The 25,733-nt window shown below is 41.3% G+C and overlaps 2 protein-coding genes across 3 annotated transcripts; both read left to right on the top strand.

Moving 5' to 3' along the window:
- Positions 1–446: 446 nt before the first annotated feature.
- sfxn5b (sideroflexin 5b) lies at positions 447–11,796 on the top strand. Of its 2 annotated transcripts, XM_005935204.2 has the most exons (14): positions 447–774; positions 3,594–3,662; positions 5,176–5,253; positions 5,449–5,475; positions 5,584–5,638; positions 5,733–5,758; positions 5,878–5,931; positions 6,143–6,199; positions 6,289–6,354; positions 6,504–6,594; positions 8,077–8,192; positions 8,322–8,407; positions 9,473–9,590; positions 9,843–11,796. In XM_005935204.2, exons 1-14 carry the CDS (start codon positions 718–720, stop codon positions 9,918–9,920), a joined length of 978 nt encoding a protein of 325 aa, XP_005935266.1. In that variant the 5' UTR covers positions 447–717; the 3' UTR covers positions 9,921–11,796. The 2 variants fall into 2 exon arrangements, with proteins under 2 accessions (XP_005935266.1, XP_005935267.1); XM_005935205.2 differs by lacking the exons at positions 5,584–5,638; positions 5,733–5,758; positions 5,878–5,931.
- A 3,020-nt stretch (positions 11,797–14,816) lies between these two features.
- Positions 14,817–24,786, top strand: smyd5 (SMYD family member 5). The gene is made up of 13 exons (XM_005935206.3): positions 14,817–14,955; positions 16,270–16,378; positions 16,582–16,721; positions 18,296–18,417; positions 18,503–18,572; positions 19,123–19,227; positions 19,440–19,502; positions 21,185–21,255; positions 21,349–21,455; positions 21,648–21,704; positions 21,836–21,930; positions 22,362–22,432; positions 22,884–24,786. Exons 1-13 carry the CDS (start codon positions 14,863–14,865, stop codon positions 23,032–23,034), a joined length of 1,254 nt encoding a protein of 417 aa, XP_005935268.1. The 5' UTR covers positions 14,817–14,862; the 3' UTR covers positions 23,035–24,786.
- Positions 24,787–25,733: the final 947 nt, after the last annotated feature.

Here is a 25,733-nt window from a genome sequence, read left to right on the forward strand (position 1 = left end):
GGGGGGGCGGGGGGGCGGCTATCTGATGCATATTAACAGTGTTCATAATTAAGTAACCCCAAAGTAACATTATAGGGAAAAAATGAATGCTTTGAAAGTGACGCTGGAAGTGTCATTTATCCGAATTTATCATGCACACTTCGCTCCATATGCCACAGTTGGCTTATTTATTATTTTTTCTCAGTTTCCTCTTATTTTTCTTCATATGTATCAGCGTTATAAGAGGAGAAAAAACAAAATCGCTTGTATTTTTTCTTGGTGTTTTGAGATGGAAGTAATTTCCTAAGCGGCAGTGTCTTGCTTCTCTCCACAGAATGATAAGAGGTAATGAAAGTGTCCAATGCGGTGACTGATAACATAGATTGTCGCTGCTGGTTCTTTATTAAGTCGCTCCAGGCCGACCATTACTCCTTGCAGACATCCGGCCACGCCCCCTCACATTATGAGTAATTGGGTCTATCTGACACCTATGGTGGCATCAGCAGTTATCTCTCCCAAGATCAATCCGAACAGTTATGCAATAGCGTTCACCTAATCGATTATTTGGGATGTGTAGTCATGCGCTTCAACTTTGCCAGCGTTAAAGCAAATGAGAAAACTACATCTCCCGGCAGGCTTAGCGGCACATTGCTTCACTAGTTACACATTGAATGTAGTTCGCTGTACTTGGAAATCCGTTCATGATCCAGTTCATTAATAAATAAATAGTTGAGTGTCATGGCGGAATCCGCAGCGTGTCCTGCATTCCAGCTCGGGAGACCCCGATACGACCAGGTAAGCCCCCCCTCTACCCTCCGCTAACCATCCGTTAATGGGATTTTGTTTTCAGGCTTTTCGGTGGAAAACAGCTCCATCCTCCGCCCTGCAGCCGCTCCGTTCCGGATGCTGAGGCAGTTTGTGGGCACAAAGTTGGCTTTGATTTGTGATCCGATTCTTCGTTGCCTTTATTTAAACCGCAGTAACTTCCAGCTGCTAGTGAACTTGGTTGAGATGGATGAGTTTTGACTTTATTGCAGTTTTTATAGTGGAAATGATTTCTCGTCGGCAGTGCCATATCAGTGTTTTATGAGATTCCACGCCTCTTCGACGCACGGTTATATCACTGTTCGGATCTGCAGTCAACACACTGAGAGCTCGCCGTCGGTCGTTTTCTCTCAAATCTTCAACTGGCTGTCTGAGTTTGGCTTTTCCTATTTTCACTTTTAATCTAGGCTTCAAAATCTGTTGGAACATCTTGTACAATAATCCAGTCCAATCAAACTTTCTTTTTACCCCCAGGATGCTTCCTGCAGACTGCTGTTGCTCCCACTTTGTTTGACGTTACTGGACTTCCACGAATGTCTGAAGCTCATTACTGAATTTTCCCTCCGTTAGTTAATTTGCAGTGGTCAGGCCTGACAGATAACGTGTCCTTCACGTTGACTCCGATGGCACGTTGAGGACAAGTTAAACTCGCATCTAATTATTCTGTGGTCCCATTTAATGAACAGCAGTATTAAGGGAGTTATTAACGCTGTAATGTCAATGCACAGAGTAAAGTCTTCATGCGTGGAGTGTAAATTAAAGTCACACTAAACTGCTTTAAATCTGATCTTCTCTCAACTCACACGAGCGACCAATACAGTTGTTATTATGCCACCATGACAGCAGAAAAAAATATTGGAAAGTATGAAAATTTTCCCACAACTACTGAAGTGTTTTCGGGTCAAGTACATTTGATGTGACAGATCTTTACTGAAGAAATGCACAAAGAGACACAGAAATCATTCAAATATTATTCAGATATTATTTTATTATTCCATTCTATTTCTTAACTTGCTATTCAGTTTAATCAAGAGGCACTGTGTTTTGCAGGAGTGACCTAACCTGGAGTGTTTTTCAGTACAGGCAGGAGCTGGCACTCTGACAGAGCACAAACACGAGGGGAACATGCAAACTCCACACCCAGTGGCCCTAAAACCAGGTTTAACCCCAGGACCCTCTTTCAGTGGTTCAGAAGTGCTATCGCTGCAAAAATTGTAACCCCCCCCCAAAAAAAGAAAACCCTGCAAAAATGACCACAAAAAGATATAAAGCAGCAAGAGTAAGAGTTACAAAAGGATAAGGAAGGGATGCAGCATTACACAAAATGACTACGGTGAGATGTAAAACAACACAAAGAGACACAAGATGACGTCAAAGAGACAAAAAGACCAAAAGAGACACAAATAAATGTTGTCTCTCGCAATCTGTCTCTCTTGATCTAATTTAGGAGGATTGAAGCACTGCATGCATGAGTGTGCCTCCAGATCTGTTTCATAATTCATTCATGGACGCACCAATTAGTACAGGATATTGCATTGTTCACAGACTGCCCAAGTGACAGCTTATTAACAGTCTTTGTCTCAGGATATTTATCATTTTTTTTAACTGATTACCATCACCAAGGCTCCCCAGCTCGGCCCCGCCATTAGTTTTTCATTGCTCTTTCCCCTCTGATCCTCAAAAAGACGTTCATTTTTCATCAGTAACCTGCAGTTCATGTTGGGCTGTTCAAGGTGCTGCAATACTTTTAGTTCTTTGCATCAAAGCATTAAAAATTAGGGCAGTCCTTGAATCAGCATGAATCTTGTTTGGTTTGTCTGTGCTCTGTGCCGCGCTCCATCTCTGCCAGCCTTGTTGTGTGTTCTCCAGGGAGCTGAAACTCATGCATAATTAACGCGGGCTCCTCACACAGATCCTCCCTTCGCCCCACTCTTACAAAACAGCACTGCAGCACATATGGCCTGTCAGAGGAGGAGACATGCGATGAGGGAACGAGGCAGTGACAGAAAACCCAGAGCAGTGATACGGATAGATTTATACACCTACGGTCTTTATGAGGACAGAAGGTTGTTTCCAGTCATTTCAATTTGAAACTGGTGCTAGAGAGGTAATGAAAATAGAGACGTGTCAGTTCCACTGTCATTCTGCTGTGTTTCCCTCCCTTCATCTCTGATAAATGTCTCTGACGGATTCTGATTGAAGCTGCCATGTTTTCACCCGTCTGGTTTGCCAAAGAGACTCTTGGCACAGGCTCCTATTGGGCCTTTTCAGATTGCTGGCACACATACTTAGCAATTGGCATGCTGATGTAGAGACAGTGAAGGGAACAGAAAACAGGGCGCTTGACCAGCAGCTTCAAGTCTCACTTGGGAGGAACTTTTACTGGAGTAAATGTGCAGATTGCTGGTGCATTTCCCCCAAACTTTAATCTTAAAATACATAATTTGCTTTTACATCTCAGCATTATTTCCTTCCATATGATTATAAGAAAACTGCTACACAAAGAAGTTGTGAATTACATTTTGAAGTAGATTAACGTGATCATGTGTATTCATTTCAGTGTTTCTGAACCTTGGTTTTGACCTTGCAAATATTCTTCCGTCAATATAAAACAACAGGATGCAGACGTGATGTTATGAAGCTATTGCTGACTCAGTGTAACTGTGAGGCAGATAAAACTGTTTGTTATGATCACGAACAAGTCGAATGGAATTGGTTCTGTGTATTTGAGTGAAAACATGTTTTCCTGCTATTTTTAAGGATTAACTCTGTCATGCTGTCTTTCCCAGGGTTCGTTCTTTGGTCGACTGAGACACTTTGTAGACATCATTGACCCGAGCACTCTGTTTGTCTCAGAGGTAACGTTTTCTCTAAAACATCTAGATGTACAGACAGGTGTCAAACTAAAGGAAAACACAACAAAGTCTCTTTGTAAGATGCTCAGCCATCTCGGGCTGCCAGGACTGCTTCAGTGCAACTCTAGTCTCTAGTAGTGAATCTCCTATTTATGTTCTACTGTGTTGAGAGCGGATGATGGTGAAGATCATGTCATACGATTCACATCATTTTCGTACCCATCAGCCAATTCAGGGTAGACTTGCAGTCAAGACCGCCTAAACCAAGACCAAGACAAGACCAAGACAAGAGGGTATCGAGACCAAGACAAGACCAAGACAAAGTCGAGATGAGACCAAGACCGAGACAAAAAAGTCTTTAAACTGCAGCCGGATGCTGCTTTGTTCACGGGTGTCGGGCATATTTATGTGTTCTTGCGATGCACTCGCACAGCCCTCCTCACCGCTGTCTACTGTCTCACTCACTCACTGAGAGGACAGACGGATGCTCCACTTGACTGTCGCGTCTCTCACCCTCTCTGTTTTTCACATAATGATATTATCCTATATCCTCGCATGTGATTGGCCACAATATGGAAGGATTGGAGCATAGCTGAGCCACTGTGTGAGAGCTGAGCAGCGAAAGGAAATTAAGTGAGGAGACGGCTCTCGCTCAATGGGAGTCGACTCTTCTGATTCACTACAAAGCACGGCTCGTAGAGCTGATGCTTTTGTGCATGACACATTATCGAACGTTACGTTGTGCGTCGTGGATACTGTTGACTCCAAAACTCCCGACCACTATGTCGATCTGAGACAGGAAGACCAAGACAAGACCAAGACCACGTAAAAGTGGTCTCGAGACATCCAACTCTAATTCAGGGACCCCTCGTGTTCTTTGGATGGTGACCCTGATATCCTGAGACACCACTCCCACGAGGACAGAAACATTTAATTAGAGGATAAAGTTGAACATGGGACAAGTGGATTTAAACCATTCCAGGAAAATCCCCCTTCCACATCATAACTGAGCCACCAGGTCCCCTCACTGTGTGGGCAAGGGGCTCAGGGTTTTTCTGCAATTTCTCACCCTCAGTTTGTACAATAAATAAAACTCCATATATCTGTATCTGTGTGTCATATTTCACAGTGATATTCCTGATTCATGAAAACAATTTGTATTTGAACATCTTAAAAGGTGTCACAGTGGAGTAATAAAAACTCAAGAATTCAACTATCAACTTGCTAAACATGCCATGTGCACATGATGGATAGGTTTCTTATAACTCTACAACAAATAATTGTTAAAATGCCAAATTAATTACAAGGTAAAGCTTTTTTTGCAGTCTTAAATATTTTCCTGTCAAATGCAAAGTGATGTTCAAGTGTATTTACAGATGGAAAGGTGCTGTATTGTGGATAAATTTGTTTATATATGTTAAGTTCAGGTACAGCGCCGCAGTAATACAGAATTCTATATTCTACACAATCTTGTTCCTGCAAAAGGATAATTTCATTCTTGTTCCAATTTTGACAGAAACGGCTAAACGAATGCATCAAACTCCTCGATGACTACAAACATGGCTCACTCCCACCTGGAGTGTCTGACGTTCAGGTGAATGTTACGACATAATATTACACAATGTGTTCCTGAGAGAAATCACAACATCCTGGCTACAGCAAAATGCACATTTTCACAATATAGAAAAGGCAAACTCAATAACATCTTCCATCCATTTAAGGAAAATTATAATAATACTTCATATTTAATTATAATTCTTTTGTTTTATTGCATTGCTCACATGTTCAGCTGTGGGAAGCACAGAAGATCAAACAGGTAAGTATTATATCGGACGTAAGTCGGCCCACGTTTACTGCCCTTTCATACATTCAAGTCTCTGGGCTGCTGGCGGCATGAGGAAGCTTTCATGCTCTCTGCACGCAGGCCATCATTCATCCTGACACAGGAGAGAAGATCTTCATGCCATTTCGAATGTCAGGTACGGCCTCAGATGAAGATCTTTGCTGAACTTGTTTGAGTTGATCCATTATATCATCATTGTCTACACTGAAAATCATGTTTTCACTGTGCAGGTTATGTACCATTTGGAACACCAATTGTAAGTCACATATGAAAGCCATGCATTTCATAGAACACGGTCAAATTTGGGGACAGATGAAAGGAGATTTTGAACTTATTTTGTCCAAAAATAAGCTCCTATTCCCTGATTTCATCTAGGTCATTGGCCTTCTTCTCCCAAATCAGACTGTGGTGTCTACCATTATATGGCAGGTACTGTAAATAACATGCTTATTGTAAATCATTGCATTTATTGTCCATTTTGAACATCTGGTAAGTGCACTTTTACTGGGTACGTGCAAAGCTTTACCACCTGTTATACACTGGGACATTGTAAAATAAAGTGCTGCTGCTCTGTTTAACACTACTCGCTCATCCTTTAAGCCGGCTCTTCCCTCATGTCCTCCCTTCCTTTTTTCTTCAGTGGTTGAACCAGAGTCACAATGCCTGTGTGAACTATGCGAATCGTAATGCGACAAAGGTAAAAATGCAAATAAATACAAACTAAACTAAAAAAAATGCAAGAAAAATAACTATACAAATGTTGTGACACTGTTTGTTTTTCTTCAGCCTACACCAACATCCAAGTTTATTCAAGGCTACGCAGGAGCTGTGACGAGTGCTGTATCTATTGCAGTGAGTGGGTTTAAGATTAATACAGTTCGTCTTGTGGAATAACTTTTATCATGTTGCAGATGTTTAACTGCAGCACTGTGGAGCTGTATAAAAAGCTGGTTTTACTTGGAATTACGAGATTTAACAGATATTTATTCCATATTTTATAGGTGGGACTGAATGTGCTGATTCAGAAGGCCAATAAATTGAGTCCTGCCACCAGAATGATAATACAGAGACTTGTCCCCTTTCCAGCTGTAGGTAGGTTTTCAAAGGAGCCTTTGTTATGATGAGGGTGGGTTTCATGTGGCCCTCTGCTGGTTGATCTTACATCTTGTTTAAAAATGATTTCAGAGTTTTGTAATTGCGCTAGGATATTTTATGTATTCCTTTTATTATTGAACTTGTTATTCTCATGAACATCAGCAGTTCTACAGATTAATCCACGACATGCCTCTCTTTTCTTCTTCTTTGTCAGCTTCATGTCTGACTGAACACCCTGGTACTTTGTACAAATTGGTTAACATCAGTTCAACATTTTAATATCAGTTCATGTTTAATTTTTGTATGTTTCCTGAATGTTTCTAGCTCTGAATAAAGCTGTATGGGAAAGGTTTCTCATAACTAAAAGACCAAAAAGTGCTGCATTAATTCATTTTATATCCTAGAATATTAGCTAGAAACTAACAATCACACTACCCGCTACAAGCAAGCACTTGACAACAGTGGGAACGAAAAACCCTCCTTTTAACAGAAAGAAACCAGATTCAGGGAGGGGCAGCCATCCGCCATGATTGATGAAGAAACAGTGCATCATTAGAAGCTCCCAGCAACCGGACATTTTTGCAGTATAACTAAAGGCTGCTGAAGGGTCATCTACATGAGTGTGAACTGCAAGCTTAATCAAAAATGCACATTTTAGGTGTAATCTTAGCTGGCTCCATAGCAGAGAGACCTGATAGCTGAAGGTTGTATCTGATATTCTGCTTTTGATAATGCTGGGAACCACTCTGTACATTCACTCAATTCTATTCTTATAATTTAACAAATCCGGAAAAAGTAACCGGAAATACATAAGAGGAATGAACAGTGCTGAATAGGCCAATCACAATAGGTGCAAGCTGCATCAACCTGAAATGTAGTTACATTCCCAAGGAAGTGCAGGTTGGGTTATGCCGTAGGTGTGGGGTTTCAAAGAGGTTTGCAGTTATGACATGCCAATGGTGTAGATTTCCCACTGAAGCATAAATCCCTGGTAAACCTTCAGTCACAGAGCGATGCTCTGTTAGGATAATACGGTACTATGTGGTCTTTAAGGTAAGACGGAGGCTGATTATGTCTTTTATGAGAATTCAATTCTGATAACACGGAGCCAGTGAAGAGAAACTGAAAATGAAGAAATGTGATTTCTCTTTTAGTTTTAGTTAGCGCTCTCGCTGCAGTGTTCTGGATCAACTGAAAGCGTTTCAGGGACATTTAAAGTGACCTAATAATGCATTACAATAGTCATGCCTGGAATTGATACGTGCACGATCTTTTCAGCATCGTCATCACTCTGAGACAGGATTTCACAGTGATGGTAATGGAGAAAGTAATGGTAGTGTCCTGGTTTGGGCCACAGTGTTGTGGCTGCACAGACTACAGTCACAACGTCTGTGGCTGCAGTCGTTGTTTGTCAGTCTCTGCACAGATTCTGGTTAAGATGCATTATAATTTCTGAGCTGTCTCCCTCTCCCTTTCCAGCTAGTGCAAACATCTGTAACGTGGGCCTGATGAGACACAATGAGCTGTCCAAGGGTATCGATGTGCTTGACAACAACGGGAACGTTGTGGGATCCTCCAGAATTGCTGCGAGACATGTGAGGGCTCTTTCATTTTCGCATGCATGATTCTCGTTTGAAATCCAAACGCCATCTGATTTCATGAAAAATAAATAAATAAACTCAGTGTTTGAAATGGAGCATGTGCACAATGTTCTCTATCCCCAGGCAATCATGGAAACTGCCTTTACACGTGTGGTCCTCCCAATGCCAATCTTTGTCCTGCCCCCCATCATTATGTCCTACCTCGAGAGGTTTGTGCAGAAATACATTGTTAAGATTTTTTTTTCCTGTTAGGGTTGCAACTAGTGACTTACTTTTGTTGCTGTTAGTTGTTGTTAGTTGTTGTTAGTTGGTCTAGAAAAGTACATAAAGCTGCTGCCAAAAGTTCCTAGAGAGATGTGGCACAGTTAAAACAGTAACAGCACAAACCTCAAACATGTAAAATGATCAGAATGTAAAATATAATGCAGTAAGTTTTCCAACAAAGCAAATCAAACAAAAAAGAAAAGCAAATGAAAAGAAACAAATGTATTCATATAGAATAATTACGTTTATGAATGCTGTTGTGGGTAATGATGCTTTTTATTCAACCTATAATACAAGAAAATGCAGCGACCACCCATTTAGTCAAAACTGAAGTAACACTAGTACTTAAGTATGACTGTGACTAAATCAAATCATGGCGAAAGAACAGTTGAAGCCTAAGTTAGCCTTTTAATTAAAGTACAATTTAATAATCTGGCAGGTGCAGGGCTTTGTATTATCAGCTTTGATGTTTTTGCCTCCTGATGGTTATCCAAAGTCAGACACTAACACAATCAGCAATCAATAAATCCATTACAGTAGTTTCCTTTGTGTCATTGTGCAGCAAACTGGGACTGCTTTACCATTGCTTTAATTGTGCTCTTTTTTAGTATTGTCTGCTTGAATTTGTTCTAAAAATGCACTGCAAATACTACAAGTACTACTTTGTCTGTACTGAACCAAGGCTGACATGTGTTGTGCCCCGAAGTGTTTACTAAACTATTCATTCAGTCAAAGGTCACAAGAGTAAAGGACAGACAATATAAGAAGAAATAGAAAACTAAAGCAGATTTTGTGCCTTTAAAGAAGAATCTGCAGTCAGATTTATGATATTCTCTCTCACACACACATAAATCTCACACCCTCCAATCGTGCAGAAATAGCTCCCCTAAATCTGCACATGATGTTTTTCTCCAGGTCCAAAAATAACTCATAGCTTTGCAGGAGTCATCTGGGATCGATCCACACAGCACGCTCACGTTTCTTTTTTATCTCTGCCTTGACTTGTGTAGGCTGCGATTTCTGCAGAGCAACCGCAGGCTGTTGCTGCCCATCCACAGCGTTGTGTGCCTGGTTACCTTTGGCCTCTCCTTACCCGTGGCCATCAGTCTGTTCCCCCAGATGTCTCAGGTACAGTACATACACTGTTAGACGGGCTGCTGCCTTCAAGGCCAGATGGCACAGGGAGCAGCTGTGCAAAAATTCAAATTACATGTACACAGCTTGACATGCAGAGCCCCGACCCACATCCTTTTATTCCAGCGTCTAATTAAAACTCTAAATGACTTTCAAGGCTAAAGGAAGGAGAGAAGAGCTCAATTCTTACATTTGGTTTCATGGTCTTTGTTTTGCTTTCTTTCACTCTCTTTTTTTTGTTGGCAGATCGAGGTGTCTTGCCTTGAGCCGGAGATTGCCATGGCAACAGATTGCAAGGTGGTGACCTACAACAAAGGTTTATGATGGATGGTGGTGGAGTGGGAGAGGAGAGCAAAGGGAGCCAGGAGGAAAAGGAGGCTGCAGTGTGAATAGCTGTCAGGGAGTCTCAGCTGTAGGGTTCCTCCTGTCGACAGGTTTGGGAACTATGTGCTGCATTTTTATCACAGGAAAGACTGTTTTTTAAACTGGTTTCTGCATTTATCAAGATCCCAGCAGTTATTAAATCATAGTTTTCTGAGAGGTTTTTTATTCTGTCGTCTCCTTTTTAAGAGCTCTTTGTATAGAAATGCTGATTTATTCTCTGCAAAGTCAGATTTAGCATCAGTTCATTATTTAATGCTGTATAAATAAGTGTTCCCTACAGATATGCTATTCTTTGTTGGTCCGACCGAGTACAGTTCTTCTCACTGCGTCATCTCTAACTTTGTCTGTCTGTGACTGGGGGACTGTGTATGCCGTGCAGAGCCGGTTTGTTTGAGCTTTTTGGTTTGAAACTGCTGCAAATGAACCAAAACAGTAAAAATATTCCTTCACTCTGTTTTGAATCTTGGGACAAACATTTGTAAAATATATTGAAAGCAAATGCAGTATTGATTATATGAGAGGAAATCAGCCCAAGGAGAGATGAACGTGTATAAGCTTATGAATCCAAAAATCGTTGGACAAACAGCGACGTGTATGTCCAGAGACTGTTCTGTGTACTGCTATTAAGCTGTAGCCACTTAATAGCAGTACAAAGACCAGTGTGCACAATTTCCACAGCCATTAATAAAGAAGAGCACACAGGTACCTAACTTCTTTAGTGGTGCATGCATGCATAAAGAGCAGCAACATAATCCAATAAAGTTAAAAAAGTTAAAGAAATGTTGCAGATGAAAGGTTTCCCCTGCCTGAAAGGAGGAATTAGATTTATTTCTAAAAAAGGAACCTTAATTTAAGTTAAGTGATGTTTATTCACAGTCCTGAGTGGCTTGCGCTGTGATCAGATTTTAGTTAGATTTTTAAGAGATTTGCTGCAGCAACCTCCTAATTACAGCCCTCATATGGGAAACACAGTTCTCACAGTGCCCATGCTGAGCCACAAATATTTAAAACATTTTCTTATTGTTTACTGACAGTAAGGAATGTGGCCATGCAGAATAAGTCTTTTATATTGGATAAGACAAAACCCAATACCAATATATTAGGATCATTATGAGCCTCTTAATAAAAAAATGTATTTATTTTTCCTTGTACTGGCTCCTATCCATCTGATGACTCTGTGGAGGTAGAGGCAAATATAAAATTATATATATATAAAATATAAAACTACAAGTAGTAAGTATTTTTCATCAGGTTCATTAAAGACATAAATCTACTGTATTGTGGCTGTGACATGTAGTGAGTGAGAGGAAAACATCTTCTGAACTGCAGCTGATAATAATCTGATTATGGAGATGGAAAGGAGTCAGCTGCATTCAAACAAGTTGTTCAGTGAGACTCACTCGGACGAGGGAAACTTTCACTATGAAACAATGTAAAAACGTGAAGCTCCTGTTAAGTAGCTGCACTCTCGATGTCTTACTGTTTATACAAGTTTTAAACTGGCAGTTGATACATGCCAGTGATTTTAACCCACACAATGTGAAAGAACTCCTAAAACATGGCATTACATTTTCTTGTATGGAGGTCATTTTGCTCCATTACTGACTGTTGTCAAGTTACTGTTTTATTATTAAAGAATTGCTTCTTTTGTACACAATTTGAAATAGAACCATAACATATACTACACAACTGACTGTTTTTAATTCTTTGTGTAAAACTTCCACTGATACTATTGCAAATGTTTGCCAGTCAAACAATGTAAACCTGATATTATTTTACTATATAGCCTGTAATAAATACTCTTACTGTATGTAAAGTGTCTGCACTCTTTACTTCATGTTGCTCTAGGATGCTTTTCCACCCTTTACAGTAAGGCTTCTGTATTATGTTGGTTTCCCTGATGAAAAAGTAATTGGCTCTCTTGTTATAATATGAATTAACTCTGATTAACCATAACTTTTTGGAAACCTGAGTTCAGTTTCACTAGCTGTACCGCAGCCTGATTACTGCCTGCTGAAGCAAGAAATCACTTAAATAGAACCTGTCTGACTAAGTGAAGTAGGCTAAAAGATCTCAAAAAGACATCATGCCACAATCTAAAGAAACTCAAGAACGGATGAGAAACACATTAATTTGCATCTGTCTGTCTGGAAAGGGTTACACAGCCCTTTCTAAAGCTTTGGGACTCCAGCAAACCACGGTGAGAGTCATTATCTATACATAAAGAAAAGTTGGCATAGTGGTGGACCTTCCCAGGAGGGCCAACCGACCAGAATTACCCAACGACGGGCGCTTTCCCGCGTCAACGAGGGTCGTTCAGGTTAACCCACTATGAGATCTTGCCTCACTCTATCATGTAATCTATTGGGGTCACCTGAAGCAAGAGGCGAGTGGGTGTTAAGGTTCCTGGGAAGGGATCCTAAGACTGCATCGTAGGTGGCAGACGGTGCTGCAAGCCATCCCCTCTGTTCAACATGGCCTTTTGCAGTGGACATAGATGGTTTCTTTCACTCCTCTTTCAAACCATCTGTCTTCTCAGTCCAAAACGTGGTAAGTGAGGAACAAGCCTGTCACTGGGAAAGTACTACAGCTGTGGAAGACCTCCTGCGTGGTACCAGTACCAAAGACCTCCCATCCTAAGGACGCAAGCAGCTACAGGCCGGTAGCCCTGACATCACATCTGATGAAGACCCTCGAGAGGTTGGTTCTAAACCATCTGCGCCCCCTGGTGAGGTCTTCATTGGATCCGCTGCAGTTTGCTTACCAGCCTGGCATCAGGGTGGAGGACGCCATCATCTACCTCCTGCACCGAGCTCTGACTCACCTGGACAAGCCTGGAAGCTCTGTGAGGATCATGTTCTTTGATTTCTCCAGTGCTTTCAACACCATCCAGCCACAACTTCTGAGGGACAAGCTGGAGCTATCAGGAGTGGACCACCACATGTCCCAGTGGATACTGGACTACATCACAGGACGCCCACAGTATGTGAGGACACAGGGCTGTGTCTGACACGCTGGTCTGCAGTACGGGGGCCCCACACTGTGCTGGCACCGTTCCTCTTCACCCTCTACACCGCAGACGTCTCCATCAACTGCCCACGCTGCCACCTACAGAAGTTCTCTGACGACTCTGCCATAGTCGCCTCATCACAGGTGAGGACGACTAAGACTAACTAACTAACTAACTCTGGACTTTGTGGACTGGTGTCAGCAGAACCAGCTGCTGATCAACGCCTGGAAAACCAAGGAGCTGGTGGTGGGCTTCCGGAGAAGCTGACCCACCACACTGACACCGGTGAACATCCAGGGAGTGGACATTGAGATAGTGGACTCCTATAGGTACCTGGGTGTTCACCTGAATAATAAACTGGACTGGAGCCACAACACGGATGCTCTTTACAGGAAGGGTCAGAGCAGACGCTACCTGCTGAGGCGGCTGAGGTCATTTGGAGTCCAGGGAGCGCTTTTAAAGACCTTCTATGACTCTGGTGGCATACGTTATTTTTTACAGTGTTGTATGTTGGAGCAGCAGTTTATCAGCAGCTGAGAGAAAGAGGCTGGATAAACTCATCAGGAAGGCCAGCTCTGTTCTGGGATGCACCCTGGACCCAGTGCAGGTGGTGGGAGACAGAAGGACTGTGGCCAAAATAACATCTCTGATGGACAGAGTCTCCCAGCCCATGCATGTAAATGTTGCTGCAGAGCTGCTTCAGTGACAGACTGCTGCATCCTCGATGCATGAAGGAGCGTTTCCGCAGGTCCTTCCTCCCTGCAGCTGTCAGACTGCACAATCAGAACTGCTCCCAACAAACGTGGATGTTTACATCTGCGCTGTAACAACTTCTACTGTTATAACTTGCACATTACTTTTTTCAGTTTATATACACACTAACTTATTGAAAGTTACATACAGTATCTACTTTTTAATGCACAGATACAATCACACAATCTGCACTTTTCTAATTATTCTAAATATTCTCAACTATTTAAACATCTTTCAGTATCCTGCTCTGTTTGCACACTACAACCTGGGTTTGCCACTTATCTGTAATTTAATTTTAATAACTGTACAGTACTCTGCTTTAGTAACTGTTGTCCATGATGTAAATATGTAAAAATTGTGTTTCTGTTCTGTGTCCTGCTCTGTTCGTATATGCGTGTTTTTTTGTTTTGCTGCTGATACAACCAAATTTCCCCTTGTGGGAAAATTAAAGGATTATTCTATTCTATTCTATTCTATTCTATTGTATTCTATTCACTTGACTAATTTGTCCTTATGTCATCCGGGGGAAGGGTGGATTTAAAAATTTTTTTTATTTATTTATTTGAAGTTGCATGTTTTGCTGTGTTCCCATGTTGAGTGTTTTATCTTTGCAGTATTGCATGCTTTTATTATATTTACTGTGGACTTGTCCCGGGGACACTTCTCCCCTCCCCCTCCTGATCACTAATTGGACACACTCGCTTTTTTTCGCTTCTAAAAAAGTCGACACTTTAATTTTTTTTGCTTTTAGTGGCATCCAAAGTCCCCTCCATAAATCAAGAAGACAAAAAGGTTTTTGTCCGAATCAGTCTGCGCATCTAAGCTAACTTCATGGCCAGATATCATCAGTCCCAAACACCGTTAAAACGTCCGTCTGTGTCAAGACTGCGTATTGTATCTGCTTAATTTCGACTGTTTTCAGATTATTTAATAAACAAAAACAAAAACTCCCGTTCATTCCAAAGCGCATGATCTGAGCATGCGCGGAATGTCTTACAACAGCTACCCAATCGCAGACCCTTCTCAACATTTATGCAACTTTCTGTTCACCACCAGAGGTCGCTGCCGCCTGTCTCACAAATAAAACGTCAACGTGAGAGTTGAAAGGTCGTCTGAAACATGGCTGCTCCCGTGGATGACATGTTTTCCTTCTGCGTGGACCCCGGCAAAGTGTCCAGTTGTGTGGAAGTCAGATTTATCGACAATGTCAAGGTCAGACTTGTCCGTGATTTTCATATTAAATGGATTTAGAAGAAATCTGCGGCTGAACACAGATTTAAAGCGGCGGTGCTGTAGTCGCATGTCGGCTGTCAGTGCGGATCACAGCCAGGCACGACTGGCTGATGTATGACACACAGTGGAGATTGAATGATTGTCTAAATCCTCCATGAAGGGTTTGATTTCTATGTTGCCTTCAGGAAAATTTAGGACAGCAGCTTCCAGAGACCAAAGCTTAGCTCGCTAATATCACAGTATAAGAACTACTAGCTGAAAATTACCCCTACTATTCATGTCCACTAATAATAACAACTGTGATAGAGTGCTAACAAGTTCACGTCTTTAACTTGGTCTTTCTGTGCGTGTTTTTTCCCCTCTTCTTCTTCTTTTAAGGAAATTCTTAAATAGATAAATGTAATCAGTTCTCTTGACACGTGATGTTGCAGGCATCATGACGTTTTCCACAGCTTTCAGGTCACATCATCTGTGAATGAGAATGGAGCCCCTGGTGGACCTGCCTTCTCTGGTGTTCTCTGGAGGATGACAGCCTGTGAGCACAGGTCCCGCTAAACCATGTTGGGCTCTCATGGAGTCTTTTTATGGCACTTTAGTCAGTAACATGCACAGAATAGCCCTTGGGGGTCATTTTGTAGGCCTCTGCCATCGCTCCTCCTGTCCCTCCTTGCACAAAGAAGCAGTTTCTGGTCCGCGTTTCATTTGATGACCTTCTACGCCCTGTCCAGCTCATCTACTGTAACAGCCAGATATCTATCTATCTATCTATCTATCTATCTATCTATCTATCTATCTATCTATCTAGAGATATCTCTCAGACACACAAAATTGAATGAATTTCTGTAGGACAAGCTAGAAAGGGCGCTTCTGCCATCTCTTCTTTACTTTGTTACTCTTCATTAATCAGCTGTTATAAATGCAAATACCAGTGGATTGTTAATATAGTCGCATTAATAAGCTGAGTGGACTCTAAATGGTGGTGCTTGTTTTTTAAGTGGTCTGTCTGGACTGAATGCAGCAGTATGTTATTTCTCCTCCTTACAGTTTTTACTCATGTTGATTGGTTGATGTGTGATTGGTGGATGAAAAAATGAAAACAACAACTTACAATTTCTGGGAAAAACATGTTTGGGCTGCAGCAAGTTATGAGTTTTCTTAAACATAGTGATTAAGAAATGAATCATTTTAGATCCCACTGTGATTTACATTTTAATTTCTTGTAAAATGTTCATAGTCTATAACTTTTCTGTAGTGACTGAAGGCTGCAGTAACAGTTAGTTATTCATGTTACAGGGCAAGGGTCTCTTTGCCAAAAGGAGCATAAAGAAGGGAGAAACCATTTTCATTGAGCGGCCTCTCGTCTCTGCCCAATTCCTGTGGAACACTTTGTATAAATATAAAGGTGAGATGTTTGATGCACATATAGAGAAGCACTTATAAGACTTATAATTGCATCTTTTCATTGATTATTGAGGTTTTGGACTAACTGGACAAAATGATCTGCATGTATACTGCATGTGGATCTACAATGAAACTTATCATCTCAATGCTGCCCTGCTGTGATGTTATCTCTGTTCACCGGCTCTACCATCATGCCCCCTACAGCCTGTGAATACTGCTTACGTGCTTTGGAGACTGCAGAGGGGAATGCGAGAAGACTTAGCGGCATCCCTGGACTCAGCCTTCCTCATCCTGAGCTGTGCCGTGTACGCCCAGAACAGCATCAAGCATGCCCTCAGTGCCAGGTAAATCTATTTTAGTACAGTCCACTACCAAAAAGTATAACTTGCAATTTTTCGTGAAAGTAAAACCCTCACAGCAACTGGTGAGGTCAATATAAGATACAAAACATTGATTTTAACCTGGCAGTGGTTAAGGAAGAGCTTCAGCTACATCAATGGTGGTTGCTTGCTAATCAATCTTTAGAGGCCACTACTAACACCAAGTCAATAAGCCAAGCTAAGGTCACATGAAAATGTAAATACATGCCCCCCCCCATTACTAGAAGAGCATACATTTGATCCTCTTTTGCAGTAGAGGATCAATGCCTGTTCGAGAAAGGGCTTGGGTATTATTTGGATGCGAGAATTTGACCACAAAAACGAAAAATTCACCAAAGGATGACTCAAAAATACAAAAACGGAGGGTTTTTGAATGGTGTAGTTGGAGCACAGATTTGAATCTCTTAAGCGATAGAGCTGAGGAGTCCCGAGCACTTAATCCTGATCATGTCATTAATCCGTATGGGGTGGTCACCTTGGAGGACAGAAGACAGATTGTAGTAACGTCACTTTTATATGACTTTGAATGTGGAAAGGTTTTTGGTGGCAGGTGGGTTGGTCTATTTCAGAAAGTGCTGATCTACTGGAATTTGCCCAGACAACCTTCTCTAGGCTTTACAGAGACTGGAAGCAAATGGGCTTCGGCAGCAGAAGACCACACCGGGTACCACTCGGGAAACTAAAGTTACAGTTTGAACAACAGAAGATTAGTCTGAGTCTCGGTTTCTGTTGAGGCATACAGATTGTAGGGTCACAATTTGGTATAAATGACATGAAAGCACGGATGCATCCGTATTACATTTAACAATTTAGGCTGCTGGTGAGGGTGTAATGGTGTTGGTGGTATGTTATGGCATTCCTGAGCCCTTGAGTGTTGTTGCTGACCATGTCCAACCCCCTATATGTCCACAGTGCACCTTCCTTGAATCTTTACCACAAAGAGTTCAGGCAGTTTTGAGGCAAAAGGGAGTCTATCCCAGTACTAGCAAGGCGTACCTAATAAAGTGGCAAATGAGCCTGTACAGTACCTGCAACAAGCAAACAGGCAGGCAACGCTTAGACTATATTAAAGTGAACTAAACCTAATTTCATGCCGTTCTGCTTTGGGGCTTTTGAAGCGCTACACCTTCACTTTTAATGCTCACTGCTTTCTCAGAATAACCGAGTGCTGGATGCAGATTTATCAGATCTGCTTTTCAGAATGGATGATGATGATGTTCCAGAAATGCTTTATGTCCTTTATTAACTTCAAAACTGGCTCCAGTAAATTTCATTCTCCGGAAAGTCATAACTTTCCTGATTTCTCCAAAGGAAACTTAAACTCATAAATGGGGATTAAAGAGTTCGGTGATGAATTTATCCCCGGAGTCACTGCGAACTTGGTAAAAGCAGTGATTTAAAAACACGAAGCCATAGTGCTTTACTCAGCCCCGCAGATTCAAGAAATTATAAACCATAAACCCAGTTTCCTCATTAGTTTAACATTTCGAATGTTTTTATGTTTGGGGTCAATCCCCCGGCCTCTGCTCCCTCTGTAGGTGATGTACTGCAGCAGCGAGTGTCGACAGGCAGCGGCAGATCAGTACCATCAGGCTCTGTGTCTGGGTCCTTCTGAAGAAGATCCTGATCACCCCATCAACAAGCTCAAAGATGCATGGAGGTGAGGAAGCATTTTAAAAACGTTCATCTTCTGGGAGCGCTGACTTTCTAATTCACCCCAATAACCTACTGCTGCTTTCTTTCAGGAGTATGCATTATCCCCCTGAGACCTCCAGCATCATGCTTATGGCCAAAATGGTAGCTATGGTAAAACAGGTGAGACTTTTGATTTACAGCTTTGAAAATATTCAAGTGTTTGTACTTATGCTCAGTATTAGAGATGTAATACAAACGCTTCTCTGTAAAGGAACATGATATGCTGCACCTGATTAGATTTTCCTTTTTTTAAAAAACTCTGTGTTGCTAATGTTTCACTTTTAAATTAAACTATATGAAATTATTGCTAGCTTGAAATGAACTTTGCTGCGATTCAGGTGCTGTAAACAAGAAAAGCTACATGTTAATTTTTGAAAGGTCACAGGGTCATTAGACTAATGTTTGCAGACTTTCCTCTTTTCACCAGACTGACAGAAAACAAATCACAGTGTGATGTATGTATTCATTTTAAAAGTCCTGGTTATTAGTTTCTGAAAACTCTAAAAAGTGTTGACTTCTGTTATAGGATGTTAAGATTACTCGTGCAGGTTTGAATGAGTACTATCGTTTAACCCTTTCAAAAAACACCCCCAAAAACAAACCATGCAAAACACAAGTAGGTGTGTGGGAGATATTCAGTAAGTCACAAAACATTATTTATGTTTTCCAGGCCAAAGATAAAGCACACTTGCAGAAGCTGTTTACTCACTTCTGCAGCCGGACAGCCAACGAGGAAGAGGAGATCGCCCATAAGCTCCTAGGAGAACAGTTCAGAGTGAGTTACCTTCTTATTTCTGCCTGACGTGTGAATTCATTGAGGTACAAAAAGTCAAAAGTTCAAATTCAAACACAGTGTCATGCTGTTATGGTGATCTTAGATCTTCACAGCTCGAATAAGCAAGGCACGCCAGGCGTCAAACATACAAGTGATGTGTATTTTCTGTTATGTAAAATATTACATGAAGTTATTTCACCGTATTTTTGTAGGGGCAGTTGGCCTTGCTGCACAGCCTTTTTACAGAAGCACTTTATGACGACCGTCTCGGCCGGGTAAGTATGTTCTGTGAAGCCACAGCACACGTTGTTTCCTCTTGTTTTCAGTCCGGCGTTCATTCATTTTTTTAGAGAATGCTGCCAAAAATATCACAGAAAGCGGTTGTTGCTCGAGACAGCTAATTAAAGCTGCTCACTGGTGGAATTAGAGCTGACAGCTCTGATTTATTTGGCCGCCTTTGCCTCCTTAATATTGTTCGACCTATTAAATCATTTTTACAGGTTATTTATTTAATTATTTTTTTGAACACATGAAAACCTAGTGCCCAGTGACTGTAATCATTATTATCTCACTTGGCAATCACAGGAAAATTGAGAAAAATGCCCTCACATGCTCCCAGAGCCCAGTATATTTTATTTGGTCCAGATGATGATGCTGGACAATACTTCAGCTGTTTAAGATATATGGATATTTTATTTAAGCTATAGGACAAGAAAATACTATTTATATCCTTGTAGTCTGATGTGGCACAAACATTTTCACCATAATACGATGCCAGTGTGCAGTACTGCCCGCCTTCATACTTGGCGAGACAATCCCATTCGCTTACAAGTTTTCCTGCAACACTGAGACACAACAGTGGTCCAACATTAAATAATAATAGTACATTAATTTGTGGAAACGACAAAAAGAGAAAGTAATGAACTATAAATACCTGCCTGTGTTTTTGGGTTCAAAATGTCTCAAAAGAACATGACAACAGTTTCAGCATGAAACTGCTCGTTTTCTGTTTAGACTTCATAATGAAATGCATAAAATGGATTTGATACGTTTCCTCACGATTGACCTTTTTGCAGCTTTCCTTCTTGGCTTTAGCCAGAGCAGATTTGTTCCTTTCAACCAGCTTATTTGTCACAAATCTTCAATGACCATAGCATGGATAATCCTCCTGATGATTTACAGAATAGAATCAACTCTTTTATTGAATATGACCTGAAATGATAAAGCCCAACGTGTTTGCAGAGGTAGAAACAGAATGCTGTTTTTCACTTCTACAGGATCAGAAGTCCTTTTTTTGCAACCACAGCTGTCGCCATCTGTTAGCTTTGAGATAGAATGCAGGTTCAAGGTGCTTCCTGGGTTTGGCTTAACTTTTGCACCTTGAAGCTACCTTCATGTCTTTATACAGTCTTTGTTTGCGGCCTTTGTAAGAACTGTGAAGCTCCATGTTCACTATTGGTCATATGGAGCAAACCCTTCCCTGTACAAGTGAATAATCCCATAGCAACAGAGTTAGGCTGGAAGAAAAGAACGTACTACTTGGTTTAGCAAGTTGATGGTTGAACTTTATCAAAAACAAGTAAATAAAACCATGTCCTTCACCCTACTTGTATGATATGAGTCAGTTTGTTTAGTTTTTTAAAAAAAAGACTTAAATTATGATTACGTCATAATTTCTGAGTAATCAAAATCTGGTTTATTCCAACGGACGCTCAGACTTTTTCTGGGAATTCTGTTCTTTGATCGCAGCTTGTCAAATGTGAGGGGTTTCTTCTTCTCCTCATTATAATTGTTTGCATTAGTTACCTTGGGCTTGAAGTGAAAATCTGACTGCTCTATTTTCTTACAGTTTCTTTGATTTGTATAATCAAAGAGGAAAAAAATGTATTAATTACCAAAAGAGTTACTAATTTGCCAGCTCCCTGCGTGGATGATTAACAGTGTGACTGTATTGCAGTGGTTTGTCCCTGAGGGTTTCCGTTCTCTGTTTGCTTTGGTGGGGACCAACGGACAAGGCATTGGCACCAGGTAAATATCACTGCAACCTTTAACCAGCTTAACACTGGGGCTCAATATGGTTCTAACACTTCACTGTCTTTATGTTCTGTTATCCAAACGTAGCTCTCTGAGCCAGTGGGTTCATGCCTGCGATGCACTTGAGCTTCCTGCCCAGCAGAGGGAGCATTTGGACTCTTTTATTGACCAGCTGTACAAGGACATTGAAAAAGGTCGCAGTTTTATCTCAGTATTGCAGTATTTTCTACAGTAAATTCTTTTTGTCTCAACTGAGCAGATTTGCGACGGCTGAATTGTCTGAGTTAGTTTGTATATGTGTGTTGACCAATGCTGTGGTTGTTCCATAAACCCGTGCGTATCCAAGCAAAGGTCAGAAATATGCATAATTTGTCTGTTCTGTGCAGAAACCGGAGACTTTCTAAACTGCGAGGGGTCTGGACTCTTTCTGCTTCAAAGCTCATGTAAGTGCTGATGATGTCTCTCTTATGAAAACTGTTACTTCAGATTAAAGATGCTGTTGGTCTGGGCTAAAAGGCTGTATGATAACCTCCCCTGACACACACACAACTATATGCTTCTTTGACCTCTGCAGGTAACCACAGCTGCATACCCAACGCAGAGGTGTCGTTCCCCGACAACAATTTCCTCCTTCACCTCAGTGCCCTCTGTGACATCAACCAGGGAGAGGTGAGCTGACACGTCTGGGTTTTGAGTGATAAATTCTGGCCTGAAATAGACTGCACAGAACATTTGTGTGCCCCCTTGTCAGGGGGCATTAGAAGGCTGAGACTTTAAGGATTGGAGCGGGTTTGTCAAGCTGTCAGAAAGATTGAGAAGCCTTGCATCCGCGCGGCACAGTAATGTCACAGCGGCCGTGCTACTTTCACAGCAAAGATCTCCTTTGAATGCTGGCGAAGACTGAAGCGTTTTGTACCAGGAGAGCGAGAGAGCAGGGCAGAGCGACCTCCTGCATGATGAAGCAACGGCATTTTGGGAAAATGTTTTGTGCAAAATCCGGAAAAATTGCAATACGAGTAGTTTGTAACTGTTATGGTACAGTAATATTATATTGATGTTGGGATTCTTCAGCCATGTGTGTGTGTCTTTTCCATCTTCAGGAGATTTGCATCAGTTATTTGGACTGCTGTCAGCGGGACCGAAGCCGACATAGCAGACATAAGATTCTGAGGTAAACATCTGTAATCCCTGGGATACTTCACTTGAACGGGGTCATACTGTTATGAATTCCATCAGGATCAATAAAAAGCCTTCCAGGCAATAATAGGATGTCTCGAAGCAGATAGGCTAGTGGGTCTGATGGTTACTCCTGTGCTCACTCTGCTCATTGATTAGCATGATCCAACAGCTTTTTTTTTTTTTTTCTTTGCAAGTTTCTGAGATGCATGATGGTGTTAGAGCATCCTGTGTTAATTCTCAGTCTCGAGAAGGTGTCGTTTCATTACAGGATGGTGTTGTGGTCCGGAAGTATTAATTTCAGTGTTGAACAGTCGGTTGCTTTTGTGCACAGAAGCCACTTAAAAAGCCAAGATTTTCTTAACAGCAAAGTGCAGAATGGTTCTAATTAAAGAGCTGTTATCAGAGGTGCAAACAATGTGACCAGTGGGACACTTTCTTCACAGGGAGAACTACCTGTTTGTCTGCTCGTGTCCAAAGTGCGTCTCCCAGATGGATGAATTGGATGTGACATCCGAGGAGGAAGAGGAAGAAGAAGGTGTGGCAGAAGGTGAAACAGAGGGGGATGAGATGGAAGATGAGATGACAGATGTCTGATGAAAGACTTGACCATATTGTTCTCAGCCGCCTCCCATTCCTGCCACCACGCTCAGCACCCATGAAGCCCGGAAGATTTAACGACCAGTCCAGACTATGATCTGCGTTTCACTGGTGTCTCAATGTGTGTCGAAAATGGCCTGTTGGCACACAGCGCTTATTTTAGAGATCAGTCACAGAAATTGTGTGATGTATGCCTGTGTGTGTGTGTAAGACTGATGTTTGTTCTTTTTTTCACTTCAGCACCCTGGTGGTTTACAGTGGAACAAAGAAAATGCGTGCCATTCAAACACATGGGGACTTAAAACTGTCAAATTGATGTTTTGGAGCTCCTTTTAAAATGATTTGAACTGCACGGTGATGGCTTTTTATTAAGTGTTGAGCGAATAATGCTTGGCTAATTGTGCAAGCAGCAGTAGTGTAACATGAATATTTCCTGGATTTCTGGTTGTCCACAGGGAGGCAGAGAGAGAAGCCAGCGAGGGAACTCTCTCAAGCTCTGCACTTTGTATGCTAACTATTTTATATGGACAACTTGTAAAAATACTACTACTCTCCAAGGATAACTATACCCAATCCCAAATATTCGTTCTACTTGAAGAAAAACGAGTAAAGATTGAAACCTTTTAGTTTTCTGGCATCACTCCAAATCAATACAAAGTTTTTCTGGGTGGTCACCTTTGTCCTTGGATTGCAATCCTGAAGTAGGTGATCTATTCCAAGGTGAAAATCTACCATCCTCAGGATGCAAGAGGCACATATTGCTGCCCTCACAATCAGCAGATCCACACACACACACACACACACACACACACACACACACACACACACTGGAGAGTTAGAGAGCACTTGTAAAACCATCATCAAAACACCAAATGATGGGATGCCGTTTGGAAGAATGGCTTATTTTCCTCCAGCAGATTTCCAGGAAGCTGGAGAATTGAACTGGAGTTCTGGCAAACATTCATTATCTATTGTTGTCAGCACCGCTGTCACAATAGAAGTTTCATTCACAGCCGATGTATACAGTAAGAGGATAAGAGCAGCTTTAGCACAAGGTCAGGTCTATATCCGATAGTGTAGGTATTTTGTCTGTAATCCGTTGTGTTGGGAGTAAAGAGCCAAAGAAAAACTGTTAAAATTGGCGTTTGCAATGTGTTTGACATGTAAGTTCACTTAATGTAACATTTGTTTCTAAAGACTTAAAGAAAACAAAGCAGTTCAGCAAAAGTCAGTTGGTTCATAGGTGCTTCTGTTTTACCTAATATATGTTTCTTACATGACTATGCATACAGTGTTGTTCAGGCTTTTTATTTATAGGCCTAATTACAGCCTTGTCATATGGGAGACATCCAGCCGGTGAATATATAGTTTGGTTTCCACCTCTTGATCTATTGGGTTGAGTTAAACCTTACTTAATGCATTATGGAGACCTTGAGTGGAAAATTGCTTTGTCAGTAACTGTTTGCCCTTTGTTGAGAACTGTATTTCAGACCACAGTTCCATATGAGTGAAATTGCTGCTGCTGCTGCTGTACGTGAATCAATATTACAACAATGACTGTAATCACAAATCGCAGTGTTTTCAGCTGCTCAACAAAGATTGGAAATATTGAACGACAATTTTCTCAGTTAGCAATCAGCGCAGTGGCACAGGAGAACATGGCTTTGTAAGTCGCATGTAAAATTTAAATATAACAGGAGCCTAGCAGTTGTCATTTTTACTGCTCTGGCATAAAGCATTGAAATTGGATGTCTGTTGAGTCATTTATTTGTTTTACACACCTCCTGTCTTTGCTGCTGAAAATTGTACTGGTAAAATATTTGTTCAGTCCTTTTGCATTAACTTAGTCAAATTGTCTTTCTCAAAGAGGTTAGGTCTTCAGCAGTCGTCTTTTTTTTATTTTTAATTTTTATTTTGGGCCCTTTTATCCTCGACAAATTCCATTAAAGGTCCAAAAGCAATGAATTGATCCTTCTGCAAAGTATCGGCTATGTGTCTAACACCACATTTATGTTATTTCACCGTGGTTAGAGCTCTATTCTTGTCTAAAAACTATTGAAAACACATCAGTGAGCCATAGACTAATAACGGCAATCACTGTTACTGCCACTTGGAGATTTTTTTTAAAGGATTTTTTAGACAATGAGAGAAATAGAGCAAATGCTGTAGCAAATTATGTTCTCAAATTATCCTTCAATTAGTAGTAAAAACAAGCACAAAAACCCCAGCAGTCACGTTATGGTAATCTACTGCTGTCACTCCATCACTATGAATATGGGCACTAAGAATCTAAGATGCTAAATAACAATGAATTTATTTGAAGTGTGTAGTTCTAAAGTTGACTATATTCCTGTTCTTTCCTCGGTTGGTTGTACATGGTTGACATTTCTCCATTAACAGCCTGTGTTTACTCCAGTATCTGCTCTTTGCTGCACTTACATCAAGCGCTTATTCACTACGGATGCATGTAAGAGAAATGGAAAATAATAGAACGCATTATGTCTGTGAAACGATGCACACCTGGGAGCTAGCACCGTATGAAGTCGGACCTCTGGTCACATCCTTCAGTTGAAGCTCCCACACCATCAGCTGTCACCCTGTGAAGCGATTCCAGAAACGCTGCAGGAGCTTTGTAGCTGTGAAATGTCGTCTTTGCTGTGGCAGCCCGCTGCAACGGTCAATCCCGCGCAGCCAGG

The sequence above is a fragment of the Haplochromis burtoni genome, unplaced genomic scaffold (genome assembly GCF_018398535.1).
Source record: "Haplochromis burtoni strain Fernald_Lab_line unplaced genomic scaffold, NCSU_Asbu1 Contig_194, whole genome shotgun sequence".
Lineage (NCBI taxonomy): Eukaryota > Metazoa > Chordata > Actinopteri > Cichliformes > Cichlidae > Haplochromis > Haplochromis burtoni.

Bases quoted from the DNA above. Each gene is read 5' to 3' on its own strand.
- sfxn5b (XM_005935204.2), top strand. From the start codon at position 718: ATGGCGGAATCCGCAGCGTGTCCTGCATTCCAGCTCGGGAGACCCCGA. The intron at 5,476-5,583 runs GTAAGTATTATA...CTCTGCACGCAG, and splicing joins AAGCACAGAAGATCAAACAG to GCCATCATTCATCCTGACAC. The intron at 5,932-6,142 runs GTACTGTAAATA...TTTTTTCTTCAG, and splicing joins TGTCTACCATTATATGGCAG to TGGTTGAACCAGAGTCACAA.
- smyd5 (XM_005935206.3), top strand. From the start codon at position 14,863: ATGGCTGCTCCCGTGGATGACATGTTTTCCTTCTGCGTGGACCCCGGC. The intron at 21,705-21,835 runs GTAAGTGCTGAT...TGACCTCTGCAG, and splicing joins CTTTCTGCTTCAAAGCTCAT to GTAACCACAGCTGCATACCC. The intron at 22,433-22,883 runs GTAAACATCTGT...CTTTCTTCACAG, and splicing joins AGCAGACATAAGATTCTGAG to GGAGAACTACCTGTTTGTCT.